General features: G+C 45.0%; 1 protein-coding gene across 2 annotated transcripts; it reads left to right on the top strand.

Moving 5' to 3' along the window:
• Nucleotides 1–14,070: 14,070 nt before the first annotated feature.
• On the top strand, nucleotides 14,071–17,783 carry SIVA1 (SIVA1 apoptosis inducing factor). Of its 2 annotated transcripts, XM_090034141.1 has the most exons (5): nucleotides 14,071–14,243; nucleotides 14,340–14,531; nucleotides 16,073–16,231; nucleotides 16,612–16,768; nucleotides 17,532–17,783. In XM_090034141.1, exons 1-5 carry the CDS (start codon nucleotides 14,126–14,128, stop codon nucleotides 17,587–17,589), a joined length of 684 nt encoding a protein of 227 aa, XP_089890267.1. In that variant the 5' UTR covers nucleotides 14,071–14,125; the 3' UTR covers nucleotides 17,590–17,783. The 2 variants fall into 2 exon arrangements, with proteins under 2 accessions (XP_089890267.1, XP_089890268.1); XM_090034142.1 differs by lacking the exon at nucleotides 16,073–16,231 and having other exon boundaries at nucleotides 14,078–14,243.
• Nucleotides 17,784–18,604: the final 821 nt, after the last annotated feature.

Genomic DNA, 18,604 nt, shown 5'->3' on the forward strand with positions numbered 1-18,604 from the left:
TACATCCCTTGCCAAAGTAAGAAAGCTGTGATATTTAAAAGATTTTTTTTCTCCATGACAGTTAAACTCTATTAGAGTTTGCATGTAGAAAATAAGAGATAATGATTTGTCTTCCTTTCCTCAAAGTCTGGGAGTGAATTTCCAATAACCCATTGCTCAAGTTGGGTGATATACTTCCATTAAGCTTCACAAAGTATGTATGGGACACCCTTTACTATTAATAGGAATTGTGTATCTGTACTTTTAAAGTTGGTGCTTTTAATATTTAATGCTTTTTAACTATAGTTAACTTTATGAATGCTTACTTTTCAAGTTGATTTCCTGAAATAAATGTTAAAATATTAGGGAAAAATAAACCAGTTAGAGGTGGCGTGGCTACATGCTGGTAGCATGGCATTGAAATAGGTCAAGAAAATTTGTGATAGGATCTGCACAGGTGCCTTACTAAAGGCCTGAACGTAACACTTAATCTACAGAAATGTACCTCATTAAAACAAGAAATAATTGTACATAACCAGGGTATTTCATTTTACTTCCCTTGTCCGTAACAGGTCTAGACTTGCATGTTAGTTAAACTGAACAGTAATAAATAACTACTTGCCATTGGATGCATCTACACATGCAATTAACACAAAACAAAAAACTGGCACATATCGTGCCAGAGTTTATTGCTCCCAGGCGCCACATTTCCACATGTGCCTGGGGCTGAAACATGTTGATGCAAGTCAGAGCAGCCAGGAGGCTGGCAGGTGGCCAGCCTGCCAACCCAGGGCTGCTCTGACCTGGCTCAACATGCTGCAGAGAGGCTGGCTTGCGCACAAGGGTGCTCCAGTCTGGGACTAGCCAGCAGGCAGCCCCTGCACTGAAACACCCTTGGGCCCAGCCAGCCCCATCAGCGTCTATACAAGTGTTGCTGTGCAGTAAATAACACTGTCACAGGATAGTATTTGTATTGACAAGTATTAACTTATGGTGGCATTTATTAGTTTACTGTGACCTAACTGGGCTGCGCTAATAGGGCTGCAGACGCTGAGACTTTACTGTGAAGCTAAGTAGGCAGCTCTGCAGTAAACATCTTGTATAAAAGTGCCCATTGAGGAGTTGTGCACTCACCAGTAGATAATGAGAAGTGGGTGACCAGAGCATCAGCCCTGGGTGCCCACTTAGAAGGGCCATATGAACCACAGGCAGAGCTGCCAGTGAGGCCAGACCAGTCTCTGCTACTGCCCCATCCCCTGCTACCCAAGCGGAAGACCCTGGCTGTTACGCCTCTGCTCCTCACTGCAACTAAGAGAGAAGACATCTGGGGTTCCATGCTATCTTGTTCTGTAGGCTGCATTTGACCCTGAAGCTATACAATACCCACTCATACATTCAAATAAATATTGTTCTGTCTTAACTTATTACTTCATTTTAGTGGTGCAAAATGTCTTTTAGAACAAACGCAGAAACAGGCACACATCATAAATGCATAGATTGTAAGGGGCTGAAAGGGACCTTGCAGATCATCAGGTCCAGCCCCCCACTCCAGGCAAGAAGACAACTATGGTTAGGTGACCCCACCGAAGTGACTGTCTAGTTTCCTCTTGAAAACTTCCAGGGTAGGTGACTGCACTCTGCAGGGAGTTTATTCCACAGTCTGGACACCGTGACTGTGAAGGAGGTTTTCCTGGTATTAAGCCTGAAGCGGCCTTCCAGGAGTTTGTATCCATTGGTTCTGGTCTTCCCTGGGTTTGCCCCAGTGAACCAAGCTCCTGATGCACTCATCTGATATAGCAGTAAGCCACTATCAAGTCCCCTCTCAACCTTCTGCTCTTTAGGCTAAAGAGGCCCAGGTCCCTCAGCCTTTCCTCATACGGCTTGTCTTGCAAGTCCCTGACATACAGGTGGCTCCTTCCTGGACCCTCTCAAGTTTATCCACATCCTTATTGAAGTGCGGCGCCCAGGACTGGATGCAGTACTCCAACTGCGGTCTCACCAGTGCTGAGTACAGTGGTAGTACCACTTCCTTAGTTTTACACGAGATGCATCAGTTGATGCATGCCAGTGTGTTATTTGCCCTGCTGGCCACTGCTTCGTACTGACGGCTCATATTCATACAACGGTCAATCATTACCCTAGGTCCCTTTTGGCTGTGGTGCAAGTCAAGCTGTCACCACCAAGCCTGTATATATGTTGAGGGTTGTTTGCCCCAAGATGGAGCACCTTACACTTGAAAGTGTTAAACTTCATCTGGTTCTGGTCTGGCCAATTCTTGAGCCTGTCCAGGTCTGCCTGCATCTGCAATCTAGCTTCTGACGTGACCACACTACCCTGTAACTTGGTGTCATCCGCGAACTTGGCCAGCAAGCTTTTCACTCCCCCATCCAAATCATTGATAAAGATGTTGAAAAGCACTGGTCCAAGCACAGTCCCCTGAGGGACACTGCTGGCCACTTCGCGCCAGGACGACACAGATCTGTTCATGAGAACTCTCTGAGTCCTACCCTGTAGCCAGTTTCCCACCCACTGAATCACTGAACAGCTGAGCCCACAATCTTTCAGTTTCCCCACAAGGATATTGTGAGATACTAAATAAAAAGCCTTTTGGAAACTTAGGTATATATTGTCTGTCATGTCTCCTGTGTCCAGGGGGCGAGAGACCTGGTCATAGAAGAAGATGAGATTGGTAAGACAAGACCTACCCACCACAAAGCCATGCTGGCTGTCATTCAGAATCTTCCCTTCCGTGAGCATATTGCACATTGACTCTTTAATGAGCTTTTCCAGGATTTTGCGTGGGATGAAGGTTAGGCCAACTGGCCTATAGTTGCCCAGATCTTCCCTCTTCCCCTTCTTGAAGATGGGCACAATGTTGGCCCTCTTCCAGTTGTCAGGGATTTCCAAATTCATGCACCACGAAGTCTGAAAGAGCTTTGCCAGGGGTTCTGCGATGACCTCAGCCAGCTCCTTCAGCACTCTCGGATGGAGTCCATCTGGTGCTGCTGACTTACAAACCTCTAGCTTTTCTAGTTGGTATTGTACCCACTCAGCATCCACAGTGGGACATGCTGGGACTGACAGCCTTCCCTATGAGCCTTGAAGTTGATCGAAAAGGGAAACTAATATATTGAATTCACTGCCAGAGGCACTGTAGACACACACATGCCGGCGTTCCCTGTGCTGCTACCTTGGAGCATTTTTGGGGGGGGGTTGGGAGGGGCGGGGGTGTCCTGGAGATCCTGGAGTCAAACAAATCCATGCCAAAAAAAACCCCAGGGTGGTGACTTTCCCCATGGTCAGGTGAAATACTGAATCAAAGTGGGCATTCAGGAGTTCAGTTTTCTCCTGAATGTCAGTTACCGGCTGTCCCGAGGGTCCCACACTCCCATTTGTTTTTCTTCTACTGCCTGCATACCTGAAGAAGGACTTCTTATTGTCCTTAACTCCCATAGCTAACTTAAACTCCATTGCCGCCTTGGCTTTCCTGATCATTTCCCTATAAGTGCTGGCCACTGTTGTATAGTCCTCCTTGAGGACTGTCCCTAGCTTCCACTGCGTGTGCACCTCTTTTTTCTTTTTTAAGAGGACCTCAATGTCCCTACTAAGCCAGGAGAGCTTGCCAGCCCTTCTGCCTTTCCTTTTTGCAGGAACAGTTTTCTTTCGTGCTTTGATAATCGTATCCCTGAGCAATGACCGCTCTTCGTGTACCCCATTTGCTTTGCCTTCCTGGTCCCGCATCGCCTCCCCTACTAATGCTCTGAGCCTGTTGAAGTTAGCATTTTTGAAGTCCAGGACTTCAGTCCTGCTGGTTGATTTACTGCCTTTGCAACGGACGGTGAACCTGGTTATTTCATGGTTGCTGTCACCCAGGTTACCCTCAATGTTCAAGCCACACACCAGATCGTCTCCCTCAGCCAAGACCAAGTCTAGAAGACCGTTACCTCTGGTTGGCCCTTGCACTTCCTGGGTCAAGAAGAGCTCCTTCATCAGTCAAGAAAACTACATGAATGATCTGACCTAGGCACGCGTTCTTCCCAATCTATGTCCAGGCAATTGAAGTCACCCATGATAACCAAGTCCCTTTGTCAGTCCTCGAGAGGACTCCAGATCCAGCTCCTCCCCTCGGTCTGGTGGCCTGTAGTAAACGCCCACAGTTAGAGTTCTCCCACCTTGCCCCCACCCCACCCTGGAGCTTGACCTGGAGGGTTTCAAGCTGCTTATCTTTGGAGCCAATGTCAGCCTCCAGAGAGGTGTACTGCTCTCTCATGTAGAGAGCTACCCCTCCACCTTTTCTCTCTACTCTGGCCCTTCTGTGCAGGGTATAGCCCCCTATGGCTACACTCCAATCGTGAGGCGTCCCACCAGGTCTCTGTGATCCCTACCAGGTCATATTGCCCACTAGAGAGCAGGAGGGCTAGCTCGTCCTGCTTGTTCCCCCGGCTCCTGGCATTGGTGGACAGGCAGCTGAGGCCCCCAACTAACCCCCTTGATTTCCTGAGACACTGTGCGCGAATTGATTGGCTAGCATTTTCAGAAACAGTTGTGCTAGTGTCTTCTACAAGGGAGCTTTCCTGTGTGCCAGTTCCCAGGCATGCTCCACTTGGAGTTTCCCCATCCCCCAGCAAAGTCAGTTTAAAGCCCTGTCTAGATCAGCCATCCTGGCTGAGAACAGGGCCTTACCTCTCCGCATGAGGTGAATGCCATCTCGTCCTAGGAGTCCTCCTCCCTGAAGTGCATGCTGTGGTGGAAGAAACCGAACCCCTCATGGTAACACCACCCACCGTCTGAGGCGTCTGTTAACCTCTTCCACACGGCCTTCCCTCCTGGGTCCGTGACGTGCAACAGGGAGCATAGAAAACTACTTGAGCCCTAGTCCCTTGAGCCCAGCACCCAGAGCCCTGTAGTCACTCACGGCCCAGTCAGGGTTACACCTGGCTGTGGTGTTCATGCCCCCATGGATGAGGAGCATGGGGTAATAGTTGGAGGGACAGGCAAGTCTAGGGATCCTCTCCACAACGTCTCAGATGCGGACCTCAGGGAGACAGCAGACCTCTCGGGCTAGGGGGTCCGGACGGCGGATAGGTCCCTCCGTGCCTGTCAGGAGAGAGTCCCCCACCACCTCCTAGGGGTGGGAATACTTACCTCCTGGATACTTGTACTTATTTGTTTCTTTCCACAATAAATCATGCAATAATGTTGCCCACATCAGAAAACATGTTTGGAAGATATTTATTAAATGTACACTTAGCAAAGGTGTGACTTCCCAATCTCAAGTAGCATCAACTTTCTGTCTAGTCTAAGAAAGTTGATCGAAAAGGAAAACTAATATATTGAATTCACTGCCAGAGGCACTGCAGACACACACATGCCGGCATTCCCTGTGCTGCTACCTTGGAGCATTTTGGGGGGGGGCTGGGGGGGACGCGGGAGGGGTGGGGGTGTCCTGGAGATCCTGGAGTCAAACAAATCCATGCCAAAAAAACCCCAGGGTGGTGCACGTGGTGAAAGTGTGTGCCATCTAAAACAGGAGCCTAGCCAGCTAGAGCCACACCCCAGCTGCAAGCCAGGCTCCCAGCAGCAGAATTGCTGCAGCTGCAGCTCCAAGATGCCCCCAGGACCCTGGCTGAGACTGCTGGGGCCAGCACAATTGCTGGCCCCAACCTCCCCTACCCCACCCAGAGTAACCTGCCATGCACCAGAGGGCGCGTAGCATTCCCCATGTGTTTCATGTGACCCTGTACGGGTAATCAAGGAACAGCTCCCTACTTAATATAAACAGTGTCTTTATTATAGCAGTTTCCTACACAGCTGCTACAGGGCCTCCTGTTCTCCCCCAGGCTCTCTAACTCTCTTCCTCCTCCTGCTCCTCCCCCTCACTTCTGGTTCCTCCTTCCCACTCCGCCTTTCTGCTGCTGCTGGTTTTGCCTCTGAAATCCATATATATTGTTACACCAGGGACAAGTAGCGAGGGCACAAGGTGTGCCACGGCTACCTGTCCCCTGGGAAACAAATGTTCGTGCTCATCTGGATGTAGCCTGGGAATGCATTTGGTCCACTCTTTTGGGGGACTATATGAGGAATACACAGTTGTAAAGACAGACTATTGCCTTGAGAGTGCCCATTAAAATGCATCATGTATTAAAATCAGTGCAGGGTTTGGAGAAGATACAACAGTAAAGGTGCCAGAAAAGTCCAGGTTACAGTTGGAGAACAAAATCATGATTAGCAGTATTGAATGGTTAGACTTAGCCAGAGGAACAATGTCTAGGATGAGCTTGAAGGGGTGCTATGAGTTTAGAATGCCATTCTGATCAGTTAAACAGTACAAATATTAAAGATAAATCATTCCAAATGCTATATTTATGCCACTTTTGGTGATAGTGCATTTCCTCGTTGACTTGCTTCTTATGGATTGTCATACAGAAATAGAAACAGACAATATCTTACAAATTGAATCTCTTTCTACTGTAGTCATGGAGACCTTCAAAAATTTTGAGTAGAAAGAAAAGGACATTGAGAAAAAAGAATACATGTGAGCACTCATGGTTCATTTATTATATTGTCATATTCTGAGGTTCTTGTACCCTGAGAAGCAAAGATCAAAGAAATGAAAGAAAGGGAAGGAATGTGCTTGGCATAAATATACAGAAAATTGATATAAATAATGAAAACATGGAAGGAAAAGGATAATGGAAGGTCAAAAATATTAAAAAGTTAGCTGGTCAAGGTGATAGGTCATTTCATCTCCTGATCACTAGTTCACATGTCAATAACCCCAAAAAGTATCATTATATACCCTATTAATTGGAATTCCTGATGAAAGTGGTAAGAGCAGAATGATAGTTGTTACTATTTTTATAGCACCCATAATGTGCAAACTCAGAAGAGGAATGAGAAGACCTTAACATCTAAACAAGTTTCACCCTAAGAGAGAAACTATTGTTTTAGCCTCAGTGTTGGTTATAATCACAAGTGATTATAAAACAATAATATTTGTATTGACAGACTAACATCCATAGGCCATCCAGTTGTTGCCACACAAAACCTATACAACAGCCTGCATAGAAAAAAACCCTTTGCATCACATTACATCACTTAGCTCAAATGGCTTATCTCAGTTTGAACTGTCAAAACTCAGCTACTGATCACAACTAATTCAACCTATGGCACAACTGACTGCTGATGTAAATCATTTCTGAATCTAGGTACACCTGCTGCACCTGAAAAACTGTATGAGGCTAGTGCAAGCAAAATCCCACTAAATACCCATTATATGAACACAATGGTATCACCAATTCAATGTGTTTATGCTTACAAGCTTTTTGTAACAAATACCATGTTACAAATATGACTGCATAGTTCTTTTTTTTTTCAGCTCCACGGGTAAACTAAAATTCTCCAGGAAAATGCAAATTAAAAAAACTACCGACTATATAGCAAAGTAAGGCTACACAATTAGAATGGTTTGAAAAAACTAAAGGGAAAGAGACCTCTGTGTAATGTCTGCGCATTTCTGCCTGCCAAAAGAACAGATGGCATAGCTGTAATAAAGTATCAAGTCACATTCTTGGAATTGTTGTCTAGCACAGGTAGAAGACAGCCAAAAAAGTTGTTTGTGGGCAAAAACTGGCTCTCATACACAAAGATTGCAGGATCTTGGCATCAGAACAACATACTTCAAGAGTATAGTCTTAACTATGTATGCCATTAATTTATCAAACGTTATTTGATGTGCATGTTAATGTAGAAGATGATCTCGCTTGCTAAATAACAGAGGTGCTGCTCGTTATTAAATACATGGTATATGATTTTGTTTTGGCACTCCCTAACAGATAACTGCTGAATCCCTTTCAGGGAATTTGTAGACTTGTTGACTTGTTATGGCTGACTTCCTATAAAAGAACACAAAAATCCAGGGGGAGAGAAGAAAGGGAAGGGCCATAAATTGTTTAATAAAAGTAGGTTTATTCAAGAAAGATTATACCTTTGACTCTGTACTGAAGGTCATAGGATGAAGAGTATAGTAGGTTTGAAATGCATGGACACAAGTAATCAAAACTTTGGCCTGCAGACCAACACGGCTACAACATGTATCCCTGGGCTACAGCAATACACTTCAATCCCACATATACCAGGTAAGAATACAAACACTGCATTTAAACCCGTATGTTTAAATGTAAAAATAAAATTGTCATCTCACCATTTCATGACCAGACATCTAGAAAGAAAAGACAGTTGGTTGAAAACCGCTCATATTATATTAGTGGAAATTGATAACTATTAATGGGATATCCAGATTTACACTTCTGTAAAAGGAAGGAGAATCTGAACACATTCCCTTAATGATTTTTAAATTGTCCCTCCATTTAAAGAACAGAATAAATGAGGAATGCTTATTACTTATCCAGGAGGAAAATCTTGACCAAAAAATATATTGGGAGTGGCAGAGCTAACCCAAGCAGGGGCCTGGGGTAAATCAGCCTGTGTGAGGCTCCGCCCCTGCCCCCACCCTGATCCTGTGCACCCTGGATCCGAAAAAGCTGCTGCAGCCATTGGAAGGTAGCGAACAGCTGGATACAGCTGCTCCGCCTGGCTCTGCGGGGCCCCCCAAAGCGTAGGGCCCAGGGTGGTCGCCCTGATTTGCCCCCCGCTAGGGACAGCCCTAGGGATTAGACATCTGGGACAGAGGAAACTGGGATGAGAAGTGGAATATTTTAATGGCTGCAAAGTCTCCATTTTAATTTGACAGTGAGGAGTTTAGGAGAGTTCAGAACTATTAGCCAAAGTGCATCAAAAATGGATAAAATATTTTCAGCCCATTATGAAAATAAGGGTTATTTACAAACAGAATTGAATTTTATATACTTCAGTGAAGACAGAACTGCAAATTATAAAGACAGAAAGAACCAGTTCAGTCATGTAGTTTGACCTCCTGTATAAAACAAGTCATAGGAAATCTCTGAAATAATTCGCGGTTGAATAAAAAGAGTCTATATGTAAAAAGATCTTGTTTTGCTTTAAAATATTGATGATTTTTGTTCTAGTTTATTCTATTGCTTATGGCTACTATAAGGGCAGTATCATATTTTCTCAGCCTTGGAGGCACTCGCTCTTTCTAAAATCATAGATCTACCCATGAAGACCAGTCTTTAGCAGCACCTAGCCTTTCAGCTTTAGTTAAGCAAGAAAGAACAGCTGAGTCAGCCAATTAGGTTCAATCTCTGCTCTATGCAGCCATAACTCTGGAAGAATCTTTTTTTTTTATTTCATTCTTTCAAAAACAAGGTGTGTATTATATTCTGGGGCATGCAGTTTGTGAGAAAATACAGTAACACCCTTCAAGAAACATAGTTATACTTGGGGTGATTGAAAGCATACCTGAAATATAACAACATTTTTCATGTGCTAATTATATTAGAAGTAGACCAGACCAAGAAAATATCATCATTGCTCACTGCAGCATTCAAAATCTAAATGTATGTATTTTGTAGACAACCCTTGGTTTCAAAGCAGATTGAAACATAACCCCTGAGTAAACATACCGTTTTCCCTCAATTTATGAGGTACATGCGTTCCCAGAGAATGGCGCATAAGTTGAATTCGTATAAAGCAAATCCACTTTGCAATGTAACAAATAGGGATAGGTTCCCATGGCAGAGAGGAAGGGAGGGAGGGAGTGAGGCTGGGCCTAAGGAAGGGGCGGGAGGAGAGGTGCTGCTCCCGGGGCTCTACAAGGCAGCAAAGCAGAGGAAGCAGAGCGGCACTCACCCCAGCTCCAGCTGCAGTGGCCCCGGGAGCAGCCGGCACCAACAGCTTGCAGCCGCTGGGCTGCGCCGTGCTTCACCTGTCCCCCTGCATCTTGCTCCCACTCACCACTGCTCCTGAGCTGCATTGTGCCCTGGTGAAAGCAGCTTGTGTTGGTTGCTCCTGGGGCCAATCCAGCATGGGCTGGGGTGAGTGTGACAAGTGGAGCCCCAGGCAGCACGGGGCACAGCACTCACCCCAGCCTGTGCTGGAGCAGCTCCGGGAGCAGCCAACTCCAGCTGCCTGCACCAGGGCATGGCACAACCCAGGAGCTGAGGTGAGTGAGGACGAGCTGGCACAAGGTGCTCCCGGGGCCACTGCAGCCAGGACTGCAGTGAGTGGGGCCACGGCCTTTCCCCCCTTCTCCACACAGACTTACCTGCTTGGGTGGCGGGGTGTCTATGCTGATCGCATAAGAGCAAATTTACCTTGCATATAATGAATTATGGGTCTAAATATGCTCATCTCATAAGAGTGAATTTGCATATAAAGAACCCACATAAATCGAGGGAAACCTGTACTTGCAAATTGGGATGTTTGAAGTCTGCATCAGGAGATGTATGATTTGTGCCTGAATCTGCAAATTAATAATTTGCAAATTAGAAATTGAAAACGTTGAAGAAAAAAATTAAATTCAGAAAGCTTTTCACCAGCCATTTGTTCATGTTAAATGTTTCTTGCAAGAAGAGTGCAACTAAGATGGTCTGATTCTCCTTTCTCACTGGGTTTTCTTTCACAAACGCATTTTTAAAGAAAAACTAGAATTTTCACACTCTCACCTACTACTGGTGGGTTAGTTTTTTTCAGATTCTGAAGCAGAATAGCATAATACAGGGCATATCTACGCATGCATTTAAGCACAAATACATTTAATGAGCATTAAGCTAAGATGCATAAAGGAATTTTTTTACATGCATCTACACATGCAGGGACGGGGCGCTAAAGTTAGTGCCAAGTCCCTGCAGCCCTGCCATATGCCCCTAGTGGCTGGGCAGACCCAGCACTAAAGTTAGTGTTGGGTCACGTCTACACATGTATTAATGCGCTTTAATTAATCACGCCTAAATTTGATACCTGCACTTGCAGGTATCAAATTTAAGTGTGATTAGCCTAATTTCACCATTTTAATATGCATTAAGGGCACACACATGTAGACACATGCCCATAACATGCATTAAATGAGGCTAACAGAGGCTAAATTAGGCTAACAGAGTCTCATGAACAGAAATTGTCAGCCTTATGTTTCGTGAATGTTAGATGCTGGCAAGCTTAGCCAGATCAGAACAGTCTTCCCTTCTATTTCCAAATCACCAATGGATCTCCCTCAAGGCTTATTTCTGTGAGATTAATAAATACTAGTGGATTGTTCTACTGGGTAAAGAGTAAAAAAAACTAACAGATGAGCCAACTTTTTCCTTATAGGATACCAAATCATTTTGATGCACATGAGACAGAATTATTTTGCCTTTTTGCTAACAAAAAAAAAAAAGCCCAAGCAGTAGCAGATGTTGTTAAGGATTAGGCTTGTGAAGCAATTAAGGAAGAGATGTTGCCACCTGAGGCAGACTCTAATGGCTGCAACAGAAGACTGCTGAGTTTGCCCTGCAGTGAGGTGATGGCAGCATGTTGCAAAAGTAATCATAACAGAACATCTTGACAGTGTCATGTGTCAGCCCTCAGGGAAACTGCCCTCATTTTTACCCTGAAATGAAAGATCCAGCATTGCAGTTATAGTACATGCCGATCCCTTTTAAACCTATTTCTTCTTCTCAGATAAAGTTTTAGAGTGTTATTCTTCACAAGCAAAAGAGCAATCTCCACCGTGTCTTCATATCCTTTCTTGATATCATATATAGTATCTAATTTGTAAAGACTTACCTCAAGTTCACCCTTGCTAGTCACCTGGTCGCCTTCGTAAAGCACAGAGATGTTCTGATAGAAACGCTCAAGACTGCAAAGTGCTGAACACAGTCCATCTACCTAGGATTTCATGGGTTTGTGCTCCCTTAACCACTGACAGGCCTGAGACATTTTTCTGCCTTTTCAGGTAATTTAAATGAGATCCTATTCCACCTTGCTTGGGCTCCTTAAAAACCATTAGTACTGATATACTTTTTATCATGTGCCTTCATCCTAGATGTGGGATGACATGGCATAAGGCAGGGCAACCCACATACAGGCAGTCCTCGACTTACAACATTTCGAGTTACAACGTTTCTCACTTACTTTATGTTTCAACTTCATGATGTCAGTTTTGATTTTTCAGTGCTTGATCTGATGCAATACCACGCCAGCGAACAAGTTGGCTCATCTCCCTGGAGAGCATCTGTCCAAACCTCCTTAGACACTTTCTTTAAGAAAGCAGACAAGACTCCAGAAAAAGCCAGTACTCCTGAGAAGACTCCAGCCAAGAGCCCTTCAAAAAGTCCAACCAATAGTCTTACAAAAAGTCCAGCAAAGTCACTTCAAAGAAGTCCTTCCAATTCAACATGATTGCTATTTACAATATAAATATATTAATGTTTATGACTCATCTATAATTGATCGAGTACAAAATTCTGGGGTATTTTTGGTGAAAATAAGATATCGGGCTTTGGTTCAGGAACCAATCCCTCATTTATAACATTGTTTCTTATACGAAAATTGGTTCTGAGTTACAATGTTTCCACTTAAGATGCAGTTTTCAGGAACCGATTGTGTTGTAAGTCCGAGGACAGCCTGTATATTTGTGTTCAGTTTTGCAAGCCGGGTGGAATACAACTGCACGTAGATGCCAAAGTGCCACAGCTGCCTAATTTGGTGGCAAGGGAGTGCACGAGGTGCTCCAGGGTGAACATGGGAGCCGTGAACACAGCCTCTGCATCGCTGGGACCTTAAATGCTGGAGGCTGCAAATGGGAGAGGAACAGGGGAAAACCCTCCTGCTCGCTGCCCCCTTCCAGCATCTGCCCTCTGCCACTGCAGGGCCCTGCTAGGCCTTCAAATGAAAGCTGGACGTAGGGTTGCCAACTCCGTTTAAATCAGTTTGGGAGTTTTCATTACATGCCATAATGACATGTAATGTAATAATGACATGGCATGAGAAGGCAAGTACACATTACTATTACATTTTAAAAACCCACTGGACTACTATATAAACCGGATTCAACATTTCATGTTTATTTTAAGCGATGACCTATCATTTATCTCCCGGGTGACTTTTAGCAGTATCCCGGAGCCTTATATTTAATTCCTGGAGACTCCAAGGCAACCGTGGAGGGCTGGTAACCCTAGCTGGATGGGAACCAGTGCCAGACTGGTGCTGGTGATCACTACACATCTTCAAGCACTAACTTAATGGGAGTGTGGCTTTCTGGACAGCTGGGGAGTCACTTTTATGGCACAGGGACTACATTGCACGTGTAGCCAGCCTGCATTTATGGCCCCAAGAGTGCAATCAGTAGCAGCCTTAGGGGAGGGCAAACTGGGCAACCACCCAGGGCCCCCCACTTTATAAAAATTAATTCCACTGAATATTTCTATTATCCAAATCGCATTGAGATATTTGTAATTAATAGAAGATAGTATTTGTATTATCCATACCGTATTGAGATATCTGTAATATCCATTGTGTCCTGAGATATGTCATCAATACAAGATGATATTTGTATTATCCATATGTATTGAGATATTTGTAATTAATATAAGACGATACTTGTATTATCCATATTGTATTGAGAAGTCTATAATTAATATTTGTATTATCCATACTGTAATGGAGATATTTGTAATTAATATATTTGTATTTTTCATATTGTATTTATTTGTAATTAATACAAGATAATATTTGTATTAGCCATACCATATTGAGCTATTTGTAATCAGTATGTATATTATCCATATTGTAGTTATTTGTAATCAATAGATGTGTATTATCCATATCGTATTTATTTGTTATTAAGATACTATTTGTAGTACCCATATTGTATTGAGAGATCTGTAATTAATATCTGTGTTATCCATAGTGTATTGAGATATTTGTCGTTAATATAAGATCACATTTGTGTTGTCCATACCGTATTCGCCACACTATTCACTATCACTGCAGTTGCACGGGCAGGGCGGAGTGACACTGAAACCGAAAGTCCCCATCAGAATTAGGGCGCCCAGGGCCGCGCCGCACCCGCCAGCTCCCGAGGGAGGGAGGCAAGCTCCGCCCCCAGGCTCCGGCCCCGCCCTGTGCGCGCCGGGGGTGGAGGGAGAGGCTGCCCCACACCTTCCGTCGGCGGCTAGGCCCCGCCCCCCGCGCGGATTGGCCGGCGGGGCGGTGACGTGCGCGGGGCGGTGGGCGCGCGGCCGAGATGGCGAAGCGCCGCTGCCCCTTCGCGGAGGCGGCCGCGCCGCAGCGCAAGACGCGCGTGGGGCTGCGCGAGATGAGCCGCGGGGTCGCGGGCGACACGTACCGGCGCCAGGTCTACGGTGAGGGCCGGGGCCGGGGCCGGGGCCGCGCGTGCCGCCCGCCCGGCCCCGCTCACCGTGTCACTGTGTGTGTATGTGTCGTGTCCCCCCCCGCAGAGCGGACGCGGCAGCTACTGTTTCGCGGCGCCCAGGCCTGCCCCGAGCGCGCCGCCCGCCCGGCCCTGACGCCGCCGCCGCCGCCGCCGCCGCACCCCTCCCCGCAGGAGCCGGCGGGGGAGCCCGAGAGCGCCGGACAGATGCTGCTGGGTCCCGACGGGAGGCTGCTGCGCCGCCCGGCCCGCGAGCGCGGTGAGTGACGCGGAGCCGGAGCCGGAGCCGCGCTCCTGCGAGAGGCGGCACCCGGCATCCCGCCTTCCCCGTGGGCGTGGGGCTGCCCCATAAATACCATCGTGGAGAAAGAAGTGGAGCTGGACAGGAGCTGAGGCGGGGACGCCCCCGCCAGGGACGCGGGTTTTCTGGAAACCCTTAAATTGGGAAATTTTCCTAAGTACAGCGGTCTGATTTAGCCGGTTTATTTGCCTTGCGTTTAATAAACAAAGCTAAAAAAGGACATTCCCCCCTCCCCCTTCACTTAATGTTATGTCCCAATAGCCACAAGTATTTGAACTGAGGGATTTGATTAGGGGGGAAAAAAATTAAATACAGCACAGTTAATATGTGTGTGTGTATATGGTATGTTAAATATATTCAAACAGGTGTTAATGCTATACTCAAAGTTTTACGTGGAAAGAAGTTATTATATTATTGGAATACTTATAAAGCCAGTACACAACAGCATGTACATCCCTTGCGTTGTTTTTTTTCCCCCCCTTTAAATAAAACAAAGGCACTGAAAACTGCTGACAGGCTTACGTCGTGTCAGTGCTTTGTGATGGTTTCAAACTTGTTTTTAGAATCATCCTTTTCTGAGGGGAAAAAACGCAGCTGCATCTGGTTGAGACGAGCTACTCGTATATGATGTGTAAGTGCCTGACTGAAATGTTCAGGGCAGGTGTATAGATTTTATGTCTTTAAAACTCCCTGAAATACAGAAACTATAATTATGTTGGTACGCTGCTTCTGATACTGCTTCTGACAACACGGAACTGCGCGTGATGTGCAGTGCTTTGGTTTTGATTTAACCTGCACAGCCAATTAGGTGAACTCGTAACTTTGATTTTTGGTTTGGATGATTCTGAGTGTATTTACCCTCCCATTTACAAATCAGTAAAACACAGGTGTGCTGTCTCCCACGCTTCCTAGGGATAATCACCTGAAAAACAATTACGACTTTGAAACTTCTAAGCTTACCTAATATTGTATTGGCATCCTTTCATTGTTACTAATGAATTTTATGAAACGACGAATTTTTAGAAATGGCAAATTTCCCACGGAAAAATTTAAAGCACTGGAAAATTTTCCGCACCACATTTCTGTCCCCAGCCAAACCACCCTCTACCGATCCATCATCAAATCTTCATAAACCTGTCAGCCCTGATGCGACACAGATCGAACAGCTTGGCCTGCACAGGTAAAGCAGGAGAACTGCAGCAGCCAGTGTCCTGCTTCTGTGAAATGTTATCCATAGATGCTCAAGAGGTCCCAGGTAGGGCCATGTCCTTGCTGCAAAGGAAAGCAAAATTCCCCCTGAGAGCCCGCCCTGTCCTGCCCCTGGGGTGGTGTCTGTGCAGGGCTTCATTGGCCAGCACCAAGCTGAAGCTGTCAGAGAGGCCACACCATTCTTATTTTTAGCTGAAACTTGATAGGTTTGAGGTCAAGTTTTGCCCTGTCAGAATTAGCAATTGGGATGGGGGCCGGGGCTGCTGCCATCCTCCGCTTCATGGTTGTAGGGTCCCCTTTTGCTGCGCACTGTGGGTGCCCCAAGCTGCAGGCTACCACACGCTGCATCATGTCACCCTGCGCCCTGGGCATGAAGCAGAGGCCAGAAGAGAGGAAAACCTGGAGATACTTGCTGCTGCAGCTGAAGCATCAGAGGGCAGAGCAACCAGGTGGGACCCTGGAGGCTGCAAACTAATCATTTCTTATGGGTTGTATGCTGCCCCCAGGCTGCCAGTTGGACAGCCCTGAGTTAGGGTTGGCTGGCGAAATTGGGATACCAAACGGATAAGTAGAGTCTGGGTGTTGCTGCCACAAAATAGTTTGTCTTTCTTCATTTAATTGTAAAAGCATGGGATGCATCTAGTGCCTGGAATAGCTATCACATATTCAGTTTTGTGCTCACTTCACTATAATAATATTGACTACAGATAAATAGGTTCCTATGGATCTTGGAGGGCTCTAGATGTTGTTTGTTTGAATTTTCTGTTCTGGCAAAATAATAATAATAAAATGGGTTTTTTTGTTTGTTTGTTTTTTTTCTCCCAAATAGCCCCACCCATGGGAGTTTCCAAAGCCTGCTCCTCGTGTGTACGGACCGTAGACATCAAAGAAGTTTGCACGCAGTGTGATCGCTTGATATGTCAGCATTGCAGCAAACTTTGCAGTTGCTGTAACGCTGTCATTTGTTCTATGTGTTGCACAATCGAGTAAGTGTTTTGTGATGGTTTCAAGCTTGTTTTTAGAATCATAATTTTATAAGGGGGGGAAAAATGCAGCTGCATCAGATTGAGACAGTCTACTCGTATATGATGTGTAAGTGCCTGACTGATATGTTCAGGGCAGGTGTATAGTTTTTATGTCTTTAAAACTCCCCGAAACATAGAAACTATAGTTACGCTGGTACGCTGCTTCTGATACTCGTCCTAATGGAAATGATGAATTGGAGTTACAGTCACATGGCCTGGGAGGTGAGATGCATGTCTTGTATCTCTTCCCAGTAGAGCTGTATTGTGCTGGTAGCTTTAAGTTCTATGAGCATTCCTCAAATGCAGAGTAGTGATGGGCGCCTATACATAAGCATCAAGGCTGCTCTGATGCACTGTAATTACAGATTAATTGAGTCTGGAGTGTGGTAATTGCCATGCTAAAGCAACCTCCAGTGTCTCATTCAACAAGCTTTAGATAAAGCGCCCCTGCTGCCGTTTTTATGCACGGGGACACTGATACATGAGCCACTCAGAGTGCTTTAATTAGACCAGCTCTCAGAGCTACTATAATTGAAGCACCCTCCCCCCACTCTTGGAGCATGTGTATAAATGCCTGATGGGAGCCTGGTAATTTCTGTGGGGTTCTCTTGCTTTCCGTAGCTGTTGAAGAGAGAAGGGAATCTTTTTTTTCTTTTCTTTCCTTTTCTTTTCAATACTGTACAAGAAATAGGGGATGCTCAACTGACTTCTTTTTTTCTTCTAGTTACAGTGACGTTGGTGAGCAAGTTCTCTGCAGTGGTTGCTCAATGTTTGAAGTCTAAATTTTAATGATCTGCCAGTACCTCTTTGCGACTAAGATGTCTCTCTCAGTTCTATGAAGAATCATCTTTTTATAGCTGAATAACTAACACTTCTAGTGGATGGATTTAACAGTGAGGTTGATGTGTATTGTATGTTTATATTGTATTTTTATACCGTAGCTAACTAAATAAACTCTTTTTATATTTTGATGAGACTTTTGAAGTATTGCCTTGGTTATTTTAGCTAAACTACAGTTAACCTCAAAGACCGTTTTAGGTTTCCTTGTCCCAGACCAGTGATTCTCAACCAGGTGCCATGAGATCCTGCCATGCTAATTCCCCAGCTCCTATAAGGAGGTAAGCATAGTAAGAGATACATTAATCGTGTGAATTGAGTGGCCTCCAATTTATGTGAATTATAGAGGGGGAAGCCTCAAGTCCAAGGAGGCTGAGAACCATTGCTCTAGACTGATATGCTTTTTGAAAGGCAATGATTTTTTTCCAGTACTGCAACAGATATGTAGACTACACATTCAGTGCTTTGAATTCTTATAATTTGTTGCTCATGTTGAAGTACAGGTTTCTATTCTGAACTGTAAACCAATGTATTTGTATAGTGACTTTTTTTTTTCCATGGGATTATATTTCTTGTTCTAGATGCACAATCTTGTACCTTTTGAGGTGGCTGGGATTCTAATTATCTTGTAGAATCATAACACAGAAGAATACTTGGCTTAGGTCATTTAATGCAAAGTGCAGAAGGGAAATTAATATATTTGTGACCGAATGTTTCCAAATTATGGATGGCAGTTTGAATCTTTCTGTGGTTTTTTGCAGTGTGCTCCAAAAAAAAAAAAAACAACAAACCCTGCTTGCATGAGATCAGCTTTTAATTATAAGTGCTTCTGGCCTCTGGCTTAAAGTATCAGATGAGAGTTTTGGTACACTTCCAGTAACTAAGCAGCTGTTTGTGAAATTGTTTCTAAATATGAAGCTTGTTGTCTGCCTATATCATAAATTGAATATTGTCAGAAGG

Source organism: Crocodylus siamensis, chromosome 2 (assembly GCF_052110815.1).
Source record: "Crocodylus siamensis isolate JL-2025a chromosome 2, ASM5211081v1, whole genome shotgun sequence".
NCBI lineage: Eukaryota > Metazoa > Chordata > Crocodylia > Crocodylidae > Crocodylus > Crocodylus siamensis.